General features: G+C 45.9%; 1 protein-coding gene across 1 annotated transcript in view; it reads right to left on the reverse strand.

Annotated features, from left to right (window-relative positions):
• LRP5 (LDL receptor related protein 5) overlaps positions 1 to 16,139 on the reverse strand; it is a 397,037-nt gene that overhangs the window by 87,892 nt on the left and 293,006 nt on the right. The window contains exons 14-15 of the mRNA XM_069223040.1: positions 11,556 to 11,767; positions 3,100 to 3,290 (exon numbers count right to left, since the gene is read on the reverse strand). Of these exons, the coding sequence (XP_069079141.1) occupies positions 3,100 to 3,290; positions 11,556 to 11,767 (403 nt within the window). The remainder of the gene's footprint in view (positions 1 to 3,099; positions 3,291 to 11,555; positions 11,768 to 16,139) is intronic.

Consider the following 16,139-nt stretch of genomic DNA (forward strand, 5'->3'; position numbering starts at 1 on the left):
GTTTTGTCCTTCTTTGGTATCAGAAAGTACAGTGAGTAAACTCCTGTGTTTATTTGTGTGTTTGGCACTAATTCGATTGCATTCTTTTGCAATAGTGCCTGCACTTCTATCTCTAGGAGATTGGAATGGTGTGTTGTTAAATTTTGTGCTTTTGGTGGTATGTTTGGAGGGAACTGTAGAAATTCTATGCAGTAACCATGTTGGATAATTGCTAGAACCCAAGTGTCTGTAGTGATTTTCTCCCATGCTCTGTAATAATGACCTATTCGTCCCCCCACTGGTGTTGTGTGGAGGGGGTGAGTGACATGTGAGTCACTGTTTAGTAGTAGGGGTTTTGGGGCTTTGGAATCTTCCTCTATTTCTAGGGAATTGCCCTCCTCTATATTGTCCCCGAAAACCTCCTCTATACTGTCCTTGGTAACTGGACGGTGTGGCTTGTGAGGTGCTGGCTTGTGTGCTTTGACCCCGAAACCCCCCTCGAAAGGGCGTTTTACGGAATGAGCTGTAATTCCCTCTGCTCTGCGGGGAGTAGAGTGCGCCCATGGCTTTGGCAGTGTCCGTATCTTTTTTGAGTTTCTCAATCGCTGTGTCCACTTCTGGACCGAACAGTTCTTTTTCATTAAAAGGCATATTGAGAACTGCTTGTTGAATCTCTGGTTTAAATCCAGACGTTCGGAGCCATGCATGCCTTCTGATAGTTACAGATGTATTAATTGTCCGTGCAGCTGTATCTGCAGCGTCCATGGAGGAGCGGATCTGGTTGTTGGAGATGGCCTGTCCCTCCTCAACCACTTGTTTTGCCCTATTTTGGAAGTCTTTGGGCAGATGTTCAATGAGATGTTGCATCTCGTCCCAGTGGGCTCTGTCATAGCGCGCAAGTAGTGCCTGGGAGTTCGCGATGCGCCACTGGTTTGCAGCTTGTGCTGCGACTCTTTTACCAGCTGCATCAAACTTGCGGCTTTCTTTATCTGGGGGTGGTGCATCTCCAGATGTGTGAGAGTTGGCCCTTTTCCTAGCTGCTCCTACAACAACAGAGTCTGGTGGCAGCTGTGTTGTGATGAAAGCCGGGTCTGTAGGAGGCGGCTTATACTTTTTTTCCACCCTTGGTGTGATTGCCCTACTTTTGACCGGGTCCTTAAATATGTCTTTTGCGTGCCGGAGCATACCAGGGAGCATAGGCAGGCTTTGGTAGGAGCTGTGGGTGGAGGAGAGTGTGTTGAACAGGAAATCATCCTCGACCTGTTCTGAGTGGAGGCTTACGTTGTGAAATTGTGCTGCTCTAGCCACCACCTGAGAGTACGCGGTGCTGTCTTCTGGTGGAGATGGTTTTGTAGGGTATGCCTCTGGGCTGTTATCTGACACTGGGGCGTCGTATAGGTCCCATGCGTCCTGGTCTTGGTCACCCTGGCTCATGGTGGTGTGAGCTGGGGAGTGTGATGGCGTTTGTGCTGGTGAAACGTTAATCACGGGCGGAGGAGAGGGTGGTGGTGTAACTCTTTTCACCACTTTTGGTTGTGGTACTTGTTCCGCCTGGAACTCCAACCTTCTCTTTCTCCTAATGGGGGGAAGGGTGCTTATTTTTCCTGTCCCCTGCTGAATGAAGATACGCTTTTGCGTATGGTCCGCATCAGTTGCTTGTAGCTCTTCCTCAAACCTATGCTTCTGCATTTGGGAGGTTAGCGAGTGCTCTTCTGTATAAGAGCCTGAAGCTGGGTCGCTTGCAGTTTGTTTCGGCGTCGAAACTGTGTCTGCGTGTTTTTTCGGCTCCGAGGTGACTTTTTTCCTTTTCGGTGCCGAAACCTCTCGGCGTCGATCTGTTTCGGTGCCGCTGTCTCGGCGTCGAGCCGTGTCCACACCGGCATCTCGGTGTCGAGGCTTGTCTCCAGCACTTTCTCGGTCCCGAGAAGGCTGCGTGCCGGTGTCTCGACCGGAGTCGGACGATCTCGGCACTGTTTGGGCCTTTTTCGGTGCCGACGGTCGGTCACCGATTTTATGGGTTGAGCCATGGCCTGGTGGCAGTGGCGTCCCCTGGGCCTTGTAAATGTTTCTTTGTGTGGTTTTCGACGTCCTACTCACGGTTTGTGTATCGTCGAATCCTTCGGAGTCTGAGTCTTGGATCGAGAAGGTACCTTCCTCTTCCTGTTCCTCGAACTCCCGTTGGGCTGTCGGTGCGGACGCCATTTGAAGTCTTCTGGCTCGACGGTCTCGGAGTGTTTTTCGGGACCGGAACGCACGACAGGCCTCGCAGGTGTCTTCGCTGTGCTCAGGTGACAGGCACAGGTTGCAGACCAAGTGTTGGTCTGTGTAGGGGTATTTATTGTGGCATTTGGGGCAGAAACGGAACGGGGTCCGTTCCATCGGCGTTCCTCAGCACGCGGTCGGGCCGACCAGGCCCCGACGGAGGATCGAAAAACTACCCCGAAGGGCACCGGAGCTCTTCGATCTTCGATGCGGTGTTGAATCTAAGTACGCCGATCCCGAACGCAACAATACCGACGAAAATCTTCCGAAATTAACTATTTTTTCCGTTCCGAAACTCGGAGCGACAGGAACACGTCCGAACCCGATGGCGGAAAAAAAACAATCGAGGATGGAGTCGACGCCCATGCGCAATGGAGACAAAAGGAGGAGTCACTCGGTCCCGTGACTCGAAAGACTTCTTCGAAGAAAAACAACTTGTAACACTCCGGCCCAACACCAGATGGCGAGCTATTGCAGAACATGCGTATCTACAGCGACAGATGCCATCGAACATGTAGTTTTCAAAACACAAGTCAGCTAAAGTAATCCTTGAACAGCTAAAAAATAAATAAATATACAAATCTAGCTATTTCAGAATCATCTAGGAAAGAACAAAGCACACCAGTGGGGAGGTTATAAAGCATCCGAAAGCCTGGTTGTTGAAAGCATTTATTTGCACAGCCTGCAGCCCTTGCTAACTGCAGAAACAAAGCATTTAAGAATCACTGATATGGCATAGTAACATCAACCGTAGAAGATTTTGTCATAAAAACTGCCTAGGGCTTGGAGGTGGCAGAATTGTAATGCGCACGAGAACATTTAACAATTTGTAATATGGTGCTGATGCATTTACCTTACCTGACAAATCACTACTTTCAATGCGCTTCAGATCTGCATCCACCCAAAAGAGCTTTCCCAGCTTATTGTCAATGACGAGAGCCACTGGCCGGATCAGTCCTGTATTGAAGACCACTTCTCGTTCTGTGCCATCTAGCGCGGCCCGCTCAATCTTTGGTGACCTCTCCTGCATGTTCGTAAAGTACATGTACCTAACAGCAGAGAAAGAGTGGAGTGCTGTTTATTTCAACAGTTGAAGCCTTTTCGCTGCTACAGCCAAACTTGGAAATTCATGAATGAAACCTCGAAGGAGGTTATGCTACACAACAACAGGCCAACGAGGTGAATGATCAAAATATTTGGAAAAAAATTGTGGTACAAGAGTATTATGTAAAAAATACAGTCACATTTAAAATATGTTGGGACAAATTATAGAAACTAAGAATATATTATTTTAAAAAAATATTATAGTAAATAATATCATTTACTTTCATATATGTGTATTATAGCACGACTGAACAGGCAAAATACACATTCCGACAGACCTGTCAAGGCAAAAGTGCTTCATGAATGTGTGCTGTGTTGCCCAGGAAGCAGTCCGACAGATATCCAGGACAGGCACTGGAACAGGCCGTCAGACCTTCTGGAGGCTGCTTCATAGCCAATGCATAGCACATCTTAATATAGAGGATTATCCAATTGTGATATGATCTGCTTCAGCACCTGTAGGAAGTTGGCTCTGTATGTACTATTTCAAAGTAAGAAACAGCATGCACAGAGTCCAAGGGTTCCCCTTACAGGTAAGACAGTGGCAAAAAGAGATAATTCTAATGCTCTATTTTGTGGTAGTGTGGTCGAGCAGTAGGCTTATCAGAGGGTAGTGTTAAGCACTTGTTGTACACACACAGGCAATAAATGGGGAACACACACTCCAAGACAATTCCAGGCCAATAGGTTTTTAAATAGAAAATATATTTTCTTAGTTTATTTTAAGAACCACAGGTTCAAGATTTACAAACAATACTTTAAATGAAAGGTATTTCACTTAGGAACTTTAGGAACTTTGAATTAGAAAAATTGCATATACAGTTTTCACACACAAGTCAGCACAAAAAGTACACCCTCAGCGGCACGGGGCGGCCGGGTGCAGTGTGCAAACAGGCGTTGGGTTTGCAATGGAGTTCAATGGGAGACCAAGGGGTCTCTTCAGCGATGCAGGCAGGCAAGGGGGGGGGGGCTCCTCGGGGTAGCCACCACCTGGGCAAGGGAGAGGGCCACCTGAGGGTCGCTCCTGCACTGGAGGTCAGATCCTTCAGGTCCTGGGGCCTGCGGGTGCAGTGTCCTTACCAGGCGTCGGTTCTTTGAAGCAGGCAGTCGCGGTCAGGGGGAGCCTCTGGATTCCCTCTGCAGGTGTCGCTGTGGGGGCTCAGGGGGGTCAACTCTGCCTACTCACGGCTCGCAGTCGCCGGGGAGTCCTCCCTGCAGTGTTTGTTCTCCACAAGTCGAGCCGGGGGCGTCGGGTGCAGAGTGCAAAGTCTCACCCTTCCGGCGGGAAACGTGTGTTCTTTCAAAGTTGCTTCTTTGTTGCAAAGATGCTTCTTCCTTGGGGCAGAGCCGCTGTCCTCGGGAGTTCTTGGTCCTTTTAGATGCAGGGTAGTCCTCTGAGGCTTCAGAGGTCGCTGGACCCTGGGGAACGCGTCGCTGGAGCAGTTCTTTGAAGTGGGGAGACAGGCCAGTAGAGCTGGGGCCAAAGCAGTTGGTGTCTCCGCCTTCTCTGCAGGTTTTTCAGCTCAGCAGTCCTTCTTCGTCTTAGGTTGCAGGAATCTAGTTACCTAGGTCCTGGGAGACCCTAAATACTGAATTTAGGGGTGTGTTTAGGTCTGGGGGGTTAGTAGCCAATAGCCCTGAGGGTGGCTACACCCTCTTTGTGCCTCCTCCCTGAGGGGAGGGGGGCACATCCCTAATCCTATTGGGGGGATCCTCCATCTGCAAGATGGAGGATTTCTAAAAGTCAGAGTCACCTCAGCTCAGGACACCTTAGGGGCTGTCCTGACTGGCCAGTGACTCCTCCTTGTTTTTCTCATTATCTCCTCCGGGCTTGCCGCCAAAAGTGGGGCCGTGGCCGGAGGGGGTGGGCAACTCCACTAGCTGGAGTGCCCTGGGGTGCTGTAACAAAGGGGGTGAGCCTTTGAGGCTCACCGCCAGGTGTTACAGTTCCTGCAGGGGGAGGTGAGAAGCACCTCCACCCAGTACAGGATTTGTTACTAGCCACAGAGTGACAAAGGCACTCTCCCCATGTGGCCAGCAACATGTCTGGTGTGTGGCAGGCTGGTAAAACTAGTCAGCCCACACTGGTAGTCGGGTATGGTTTCTGGGGGCATCTCTAAGATGCCCTCCGGGGTGTATTTTACAATAAAATGTACACTGGCATCAGTGTGCATTTATTGTGCTGAGAAGTTTGATACCAAACTTCACAGTTTTCAGTGTAGCCATTATGGGGCTGTGGAGTTCGTGCATAACACACTCCCAGACCATATACTCTTATGGCTACCCTGCACTTACAATGTCTAAGGTTTTGCTTAGACACTGTAGGGGCATAGTGCTCATGCACTTATGCCCTCACCTATGCTATAGTGCACCCTGCCTTAGGGCTGTAAGGCCTGCTAGAGAGGTGACTTATCTATACCTATAGGCAGTGTGAGGTTGGCATGGCACCCTGAGGGGAGTGCCATGTCGACTTAGTCCCCCACCAGCACACACAATCTGGCAAGCAGTGTGTCTGTGCTGAGTGAGGGGTCCCCAGGGTGGCATAAAACATGCTGCAGCCCTTAGAGACCTTCCCTGGCATCAGGGCCCTTGGTACCAGGGGTACCAGTTACAAGGGACTTACCTGGATGCCAGGGTGTGCCAATTGTGGAAACAAAAGTACAGGTTAGGGAAAGAAAGTGGTGTTGGGGCCTGGTTAGCAGGCCTCAGCACACTTTCAAATCATAACTTGGCATCAGCAAAGGCAAAAAGTTAGGGGGAACCATGCCAAGGAGGCATTTCCTTACAGCACCGTTTTACTGTTCTTTGCTCCAGAGAACACCACAAAGAGCTGATCGTCCACCTACTAAACCTTGGTACAATCAATGTAAAAACTCAGTACTCTTCAGGGGGGTCAAAATGATAAAGTCTCTTGTTCAAGGGGTGAGGTGGCACAATGAATGTCAGAACAGTAATGGATTGTCTGACATGAAAGGGAGTGACAACCTTCAGCAGGAACGCTGCTCTGGTCCGTAACACCACTTTATCACAATAAATGTGGCACAGGGCAGTTGTGCTGAAAGAGAATGTAGCTCACTCCTACGGTGTCCTGAAGTGATTGGAATGAGAAAAATGCAAAGGTCATTTGTGCATTGGCCCAAATGGGGTACACATGAGGAATGTGAGAACCAAAATAATGCCCCTCTGAGACATCAGAAAGGATTTAGGTGGAAATATGTACCGAACCTTTAAGAAAACTCAGCACAACAGGTGACTTAAACAAGGACTGTTGGCTGGGTAAATGCAAAAATGCAGAAAGGACCAACAGATAGCCTTTAACTGTGCCCAATCCACGACCTTTCTGGACTAAAGACAACACAAAAAGCAAGACATCTGACAGCTTTTCCTGTCAGGGGTCCATAATGTGGGAACACTACCAGACCACATACCCATCCCACTGCTCAACAGAAAGATTTTTAGATGGGCACCTGACAGCCAAAATGATGTCGGACCTTCATGAGAAGGGCCGAATGTAGTCAACTACTGCAGCTAAATCTCTACACAATGAGATGTAGACTGTGAATACCCACATACAAGACCCTGTCATGCTGCTGAGACAGAAGATCCTTCTGACGTTTAGGCCTGATCAGAAGACAGATGCTCATGTCCAGAAGGTGTAGAAAACACACTCCCTGCCCCAATCTGGAGCCACTAGGATGAAATGGGCCTGTCGTTCCTGATCTTAGTCAGAACTCTGGGAAGGAGAGTCACTGGCAAAGGGCATGCAGTAATCTGGAGATCCACTCTAGGTGGAATGTGTGTCTGAATGAGAGCATTCTTTGCAACACCAGAGCGCAAAAGCGTTGACAACGCACATTCTTAGCTGTGGTGAAGTGATCAAGCCAGGGCTCTCCCCGCTGCTAAAAGACAGCCTGCGCAACCTTGGGATGTAAAGCTGCCATTTGTGAGCCGCTAGGTGTCGCTGCCTGGGTTTGTCCGCCTTGGTGTTCAAAGATCCCGTCAAGTTGTTCATGATCAGGGAAAGTCCCTATTGACTCAGCCAGTTCCATAGGCACAGAGCCTCCTGGCATAGGACCCCACTCTAGAGTGTTTGTTACAGTACGAAACTGTTATGAACACAGACCTTCCTCTTTTTCTATTTTGGGCCTATTGTGGACGTACACCACTCTCTTCCATCATCACCAGTTCTTTCTGTGTTTTTTTTTCTTTTCTCCGGTTCTGTTTCATACTCTTCAATCTTTACTGTATCTGCTCTAGCACTGTTTTTACAGTTGCATATATGCATTTGGGATGATGAAAAATTCCTTGTGTTTTGTTTTCTTTTTTTCTGTGTATATACGTTACAGCCTTGAAAAAGTCATGTTGATGAAACACGTGTTGGCTGTTTCTCTGGATATATGATGGACACTATCATGGCTATTTTTCCTTGTGACGCATGATGGATATTGCCTTATGGAAAACTTTTGGATGAACAATAAACTTGTCTTTACACCATTTCTCGAATCGGAATCATCATTGATATACTTCATAGCATATTGGATACATTCGGTGTGCCCTGGTGTTTATTTCTGAACAGTACCACACTGTGTTGGTGTTGCACTTGAGAACCTGAATCAACATCCCCCTTTGATGGATGGTAGACAGGACTTCAGTACCATGCGAATGGTCTGTAACTCCCACATGTTGATGCGGAGCTGGGGTCTGTCAGAAACCAGAGTCCTCAGATCTCCACTTCTCCCAGATGACCACCCCATCCCCAGACAGCTGCTCTTATGAAATCATGGGTGAGAGTTGTAAGAAGGTCCAAAGCTGCACCATAAGAATAAAGAAGGATAAGGAGATCACAATAATATAAGCTACTATGCTCGGTTGTTAGTCAAAGATTTGCTATGCAAGGGACCGGAGTGGGACAGGCGCCCATCTCATTAAGCCAGTATTCCAAAAGCTGGTTCCAAAAATGAACAATTCCGTTTGTTTAATTTCGGCATTAGCCAGTGGGAACTCATCAATTCACTAACCTACCTCATGCCCTGTTGAAATAAAGGAGTCACACTCTCCTGTCCATCGCTTTGATAGATTTGGATATTCATATATTGTGACTTTAGGTGCCATGGAGCATTGTTCCAGGACCACGGAATATGTTTATAAAAATGTAATAGTTGCCCTCCTAGTTTGGGATGTATTTGCAAATTTTGGAATGGTGCTATAGCCATCTCCGTTATCTATGAGAGCCATGGCTGTCCTGCCATCTTAACGTTATTAGAACCACTACCATCCTGGAAGCCTGCACTTTGTAGCAGACTTGTGGCATGAGAAAAATTGATAGAAACGTGCAGGCAAACACCATGTACATTATACATAGGAGGTGGCCATTGACTTCCTTTATTTATTTATTTTTTGTAACTACACTTCTTCCACCTGCTTTTCTTCCACATGCTTCTATTTTCCACTCATTTTCATCAATAATGCTGTGCAGTAGTGTGTCATGCACGTTACTACATCTGGGACATGCTACAGTCCGTCACCAGAGTGATATATTTTGTTTTGCGATAAATGGTGTCAAAGTGTTCTCCATTGTTTGGAGATTTAAAACATTACTGGAATTTCAACACACTCCTATCTCCCAGAAATTGTGACAGCTACAGATACATTTTGCTCTGATGAGGCCATCCTCCAAATGTAAAGTATGCCACTGTATTACGAGTGCCCATAACGGCTACTCAGAATAACTTTATCTGTATTGTGGCTATATGTGACTTATGATCCCTGTAAATCCCAGATGATGCAATGTTTGTACCATCCGTTTAGCAGATTTTTGGAATTTCTGAAGAGAATAGCCAGAAAATCTCCAATGACGAACCAACTAATTGTCTGGGTATGACTGAACATGCATGCCCTCTCTTCTGATGAGAATTAACCACGGAGAAGCATCTGGTGCAAACCCTGGACAGGCTGTATGTCAATGGGTATAACTGTTAAGTGATGATGTGTTTAGCCTACATTGTGCTACACTGTACCTGCATCGTGTCTTGTGCTTTGAAAGGATTTGAAAATATGTACCCTCAAAGGCGATAGTTGCCTACCAATGAGAAAGGTAGTGAAAACCTTGTGCGTTTTAGTGGCCTGACATCCAATAAGGGTCTCCGTATACTATCTTACTTGGCTACAAGCATACCCAAACACTCCTTTACTTATCAAATGACTCCTTTAACATAGCTTCTTTCACCGAAAAAAGATACATAATCTCCACTCATCTGTCAATCTGCTGAGCGTGTCTTCAAACTGAAGACAGTCCTGGGACAGTGTTCATCCCGCAAGAGCGACAGGTTACTATTGACCACTTTTGAGAACAGACACTCAGCCTTCCTCCTGGGGGCTGCATTTGGGGTAGTGGGGAACACAGTCAGTGTCAAGGGATGGATCTCTTCCGTGACACTCTATTCTCTGCTTCATTTTGTAGCAATTTTATATCCACTGCTAAATGAAGTTCTCACTGTGGCGTAGGTTCTAGAAGAGTACTGGGACCTTGAGTATGAAAAGCCTGCAAGGACTACAAACAGAATTGCTTCACATTCTAAATGGGCTTCTCATAGCGAAATCTCTCACAAAAGATTCAGGTGGTTGCTCTTTAATATTTTCTAGAGCATCAGCCACTTGCTTTCAAAGAGGCATGCCCATCAAACAGAATATTTTAGACTTGCCTTAATACAAGGCAGGTAGATAGGCCTCTACCTCCAATGTTTCCCTGATACAGCAATCGGTCATAATGCACTAGTTATACTGAAGGCATATAGTCTCGTTTTGTAAGAAGTTTCAGCTTCACCCACAGCCTTATGCGCTTAACCTTAGAAGTTTCAGCACCAAACATTCCTTAGAGTTTGGTGTATTATTTTGCACGTCCTGTGTAGAAACTGCTTCTACTTCTCTTTTATATTTGAGGTCTAAGTGGCAATATTAAAGTTTTGATTTATAAAGTGTGTTGCACTCTGTTACATTTGTTTCCTGTGTGCCACTCCTCCAACGAGTCATCTTTCTTTGGGATAGAGCACCATGTATTAATTCAAAGGAACTATTGATGACAAGTGTAGCAAAATCTGAACATTTAACTGTCCACACTTCAAAGCAAATCAGCCTTCACAAACCATATATTTTCAACGCATATAATAAATGCTGGTATGCTGCAATGCTAGTAACGCTTTTAACATATCTAGATTGAAAATAGGCAGAAAATCTTTCATTTGCGAGAGAAAAAAAAATCAATCTAACTATGGCGCTGATTGGTGGTACTCTGTGAACCACTGCCGGAACCACACAGATGATCTCAATAGTGAACTGAAATGCCATTGTCGACGCCAGCAATGGGATACAAAATTACACTAAACTGAAAGACAGTTTCTGCACTCTTATGGTAGACGCTTATCCAAAGCTTATACAAACCTTGAACACACACTGGAGCGGCACGTTCCTTGAATTTTAAGCCTTTGTGCTCATGGCCTGTGTACATAACTTGTGAAGCCACATATATACACACTCGTGAAAGGGGGATGAAAAGATTATTGCACTTTTCCAACCAAATACCACAAGACAAAGACATGCAAATTCTATGATCCTCTAACAGCTCATACTGCAAAGCTAGTTATGTTCCAGGTCTTAAACAGTGTGCTTCAGGGATGAACATGCCTAGTGCCTTCAGCCTACACGTGGCACTTTCAAAACATAAGAACTGTAATCAAGAACAGAACTACGTACCAGCTTTGCTTGAAGTGCCAGTATAAATGACATGAATTTTTTCCCAGTTCACAAAATGTAGTCATGTCAAGGTGAATTTTGTAATGTTAAAAAAAGTAACTGAGGAATAGTGAAGTCAAGTATAAGTATACACATTTCTCTTATATTGACAACCAATAGCATTACTGAGTGTACAGCAATGCAATCCAATCCAAGGTATTTGTGATGTGGGTTGAGCACACTCATGCTCAGTGCTAGTGCACAGCCTACAAATCTAGTAATGGGCAATCTTAGCAATGGGATAATGGGCTATACAAAGGGATCGAGACACAGAATGGACACCAGAAGAAAGGATTCAGGTAAATGCAGAAGTTTGGACTAGTAACAAGAGGAACACTGCATCCAGCCAGCAGATTTGTGGAGTTTGTAAAGGAGCCCACATTTACATTCATACATTCTTGGACCATGGATGATGTTCTCACCCGCGTTCTGCATTGACAGCGATAGTTCTTGGCTTGTCGTGGTCACCCCGTAGCACCACTCCAATGGATTCCTTGTTTAACCTGTGAACGTTGATTGTGTTTGTGAGTTCACAGGTCCAGTACAATGTGTGGCTGTACACGTCAATACTCAGGTCATAGGGCAGCTTCTCGGTATTCTGGCTTTGGTTTGGTGTGGTTACCACAACCAGCGCCTACAAACAAGGAGGAAAAAAATGACAGGTTAAGACCTCACTCCAAAGATTTTGGGATTTTAGCAAGTTCATCATGTCCCTTTTTATCCACCCAGATTGACCATGGAGCATCCTACTGCTGCATATTAATTTACATGGAAAAGGGAGTGATGTGGTCTGTGAAGTGATAACATTCGCAACCCATGTTCTCATGACATGCAGTGTGACAGCGCTTTTCTTTAAACCGCCGATTTAATTGTAAAAAGGCAACCTGTCAAACATGTCTGCCTGCTTTCGTTTGTCAAGAAAGCTCAATTGTTAACTTAACATCTACAGTGTTGACAATGTGCCACAAACAGGCCTCGCCTTTAAACATTTCTGCGCTGTGTACTCAGATGGGGGAAGTAACAGTGAGAGCAGCAAACCACACAGTCATTTGTGTACTGTCTGTATTCAGGAAGTGACACGAGATCAAGAATCAATATAATGTATCCCTTAGACCCGGAAAGGGGGAGTGGAAGACGAGAAAATAGGACACTGGAGAAAGAAGGGTCGAAACTGGGCTAAAATTATAGTACTACCCGATGACCACCAACCAAACAAGAATACAGGATTATGGATGAAACTTGAGGAACAACCAAAGCAGACTATTCCAAAACCATACCCAGATGTCCATGAGGCAGTAGCGGACATATCACTTTCAGTCTGTTATCATAAGTAATAAACTCGATCTACATTATCATTTTTGGGCACTACTGGCACAAAGTTAATGGACTGCACCTAACCTCTTTGCAGGACAAGGCTGCAAGCGCTGTAATAACACAAATCGGCATCATCTCTTTCAGAGTTTGAGAAGCAAAAGATCACTGTGTGAGCAATAGTTACAGGCCCTTTTGTAGGGAGTTATTTATTGTAAACGTATCCCAGTTTAAGAATAACTATCTGAAAACACACTATAAACATGAAATAAATACGAATGTACTCGTTTTAAGAAGAAAAAAAACCGAGGTCATGATTTCAATGTTTCTTTTGCTGTGGAGAGTTCTGTGCTCGCATGTCATGGAGAGCTATGCCATCAATGCACTTATTTGTATGGCCTGAACTGTGCGTTCCCCTTTGCTACAGTCAACGATCGGCAATTCCTCAAAAGGTTCTAGGTGTTTTCTATTGCTTTCCTCCAACAAAGACCATGCTTTGTGGCCTCGGTGGATCAAAAACGTTCCATAGTCGAGGGTGGCTCTGCAATTTCAAACTAGGGAGCTGAATCAATAGTGAACCTTTTTATTGAAATGTGTAACAGAGAATGTGTAACTCTACCTCCCTAATAAATTTCACTCAGTTCTCCAGAATGGTGGTTCTTTACTACCTTACGTTTGTGCTTGGCATTGTGTCTCACAATAACTAGGCCTGGGTGGAATTGCAATTATGCCGGAAATAACCTATTAATTAAACATTACTCTCTGATGTGGAATTGCGATAATAACTCAATTATACCTGCGTGCATAACTGAACAATTTGGGGGGGAAATTATCCTATTGCAAAAGCATAATTAGCAAGCGCAAGAGGCTCATCACACTGCTATTTATGTTCTGTTGCATTCGGTGCAATAGCGTAAAAAGCATCCTGGCAAGAGTGCAATTTGTGATAAGCAACTAGCACTAAATGCTAAAAGTATAGTGGGGGAAAATCCTACCCCAAGTGCATCTTTAGCATGCTCAAGAAGCTGCCTACACACTAGTGATGTTCTCTTGTTTTTGCCACTATTTCTTGGCAGAAAATGCAATCTAACCTCCATTTTAGACGTAAGTGAGCATTTTCGCTTTAAGAAAATAGTGCTAAATGCAGATTTACTCTGTGCATAATTCAATGTAATCTCATGAAATGTTGGGGTAATTCCACATGATTACGCTACACAAAATTAAGTGTTATGCCTATCCCTAATATTACCAGGCTTGTGTGCATAAGCCAAGTGGTGTGCATAGAGACTTTGCACTATTACCGGTGCCCTCTGTAATAACATACTTCAAGCCGCAAACAATAGTGGTCGCCCAGGCACAGAAAATGACCTTTGTGGTTTCCCTGTGCCTGACGCAGCAATGAATTTGGGCCCCAGAGACTTCACAGCGGTTTCACATCATTCTGGTTTCTGGCTGTAATAGAAATTGAGCCCAGTGTTCCACATGGCCGCAAAGGACTGACCCAACTGAATTTGCTCCCTGCCTCTTTTCTCTACAGACCTGTATGGAGGCAACCTAAACCCAGTCCATTTCGCTTAAGGTTTCTGGGTAGAGTGGGACCCAATTTACATTCTATAACTATCACTGACTTAGTCATTGTGGTCTGCAAAGTACTGTTTGGAAATTGCTGAGAGAGTTTGCTCTACCTCCGTGGGAATCAACAATTTTCACAGGAGGTTCCTATTGTTCTCTTCCTTTGTGAAAGAGCTGAACAGCAACCCTTGACAGATTAGCATTAGTTTGTAATATAATGTTTTTAACATGACAGCCCAACCCTTCTGGACTTGGCTTCTCATCAGTGCCCTAGTTGTATTTAAATTCTATGCACTGTATGCCAGTAGCTTGTATCAATCTCCATCTCCTGAGAGGTTCTGTGCACAAGCAAAAAACGGCATCTTTAAGGAAGAGGTCTCTGGAAGTTCTTGTTTTTCCTAACCTCGCAACACGACTAAACAGTGAAGAAATGTAGGAGGCTGGACTGGCTTGTAGTGAGTACCAAGGGGTACTTGCACCTTGCACCAGGCCCAGTTATCCCTTATTAGTGTATAGGGTGTCTAGCAGCTTAGGCTGATAGATAATGGTAGCTTAGCAGAGCAGCTTAGGCTGAACTAGGAGACGTGTGAAGCTACTACAGTACCACTTAGTGTCATATGCACAATATCATAAGAAAACACAATACACAGTTATACTAAAAATAAAGGTACTTTATTTTTATGACAATATGCCAAAGTATCTTAGAGTGTACCCTCAGTGAGAGGATAGGAAATATACACAAGATATATATACACAATAGCAAAAATATGCAGTATAGTCTTAGAAAACAGTGCAAACAATGTATAGTTACAATAGGATGCAATGGGGAAACATAGGGATAGGGGCAACACAAACCATATACTCCAAAAGTGGAATGCGAACCACGAATGGACCCCAAACCTATGTGACCTTGTAGAGGGTCGCTGGGACTATTAGAAAATAGTGAGAGTTAGCAAAATAACCCTCCCCAAGACCCTGAAAAGTGAGTGCAAAGTGCACTAAAGTTCCCCTAAGGACAAAATAGTCGTGTTAGAGGGAGAATGCAAGGAAAACACAAATCAGCAATGCAACAACGATGGATTCCTGACTGAGGGGACCTGTGGAACAAGGGGACCAAGTCCAAAAGTCACAAGCAGCTCGGAGATGGGCAGATGCCCAAGAAATGGCAGCGGTTGGTGCAAAGAAGCTCTTACTAGGCTGAAGAGCTGTGAATACTGCAGGAACGACAAGGGCTAGAGACTTCCCCTTTGGAGGATGGATCCCCCACGCCTTGGAGAGTCGTGCAGAAGTGTTTTCCCGCCGGATGGACGCCAACAAGCCTTGCTACACGCAAATCGTGCGTTTGGCGATTTTGGACGCTGCTGGGGCCCAGGAGGGACCAGAAGGTCGCAAATTGGACCTGCAGAGAGAGGGGACGTCGAGCAAGACAAAGAGCCCTCACTGAAGCAGGTAGCACCCGGAGAAGTGCCAGAAACAGGCACTACGAGGATGCGTGAAACGGTGCTCGCCGGAGTTGCACAAAGGAGTCCCACGTCGCCGGAGACCAACTTAGAAAGTCGTGCAATGCAGGTTAGAGTGCCGTGGACCCAGGCTTGGCTGTGCACGAAGGATTTCCGCCGGAAGTGCACAGGGGCCGGAGTAGCTTGCAAAGTCGCGGTTCCTAGCAATGCAGCCCAGCGAGGTGAGGCAAGGACTTACCTCCACCAAACTTGGGCTGAAGAGTCACTGGACTGTGGGGGTCACTTGGACGGTGTCGCTGGATTCGAGGGACCTCGCTCGTCGTGCTGAGAGGAGACCCAAGGGACCGGTAATGCAGCTTTTTGGTGCCTGCGGTTGCAGGGGGAAGATTCCGTCGACCCACGGGAGATTTCTTCGGAGCTTCTGGTGCAGAGAGGAGGCAGACTACCCCCCACAGCATGCACAAGCAGGAAAACAGTCGAGAAGGCGGCAGGATCAGCGTTACAGAGTTGCAGTAGTCGTCTTTGCTACTATGTTGCAGGTTTGCAGGCTTCCAGCGCGGTCAGCGGTCGATTCCTTATCAGAAGGTGAAGAGGGAGATGCAGAGGAACTCGGCTGAGCTCATGCATTCGTTATCTAAAGTTTCCCCAGAGACAGAGACCCTA

Source organism: Pleurodeles waltl, chromosome 3_1 (genome assembly GCF_031143425.1).
Source record: "Pleurodeles waltl isolate 20211129_DDA chromosome 3_1, aPleWal1.hap1.20221129, whole genome shotgun sequence".
Lineage (NCBI taxonomy): Eukaryota > Metazoa > Chordata > Amphibia > Caudata > Salamandridae > Pleurodeles > Pleurodeles waltl.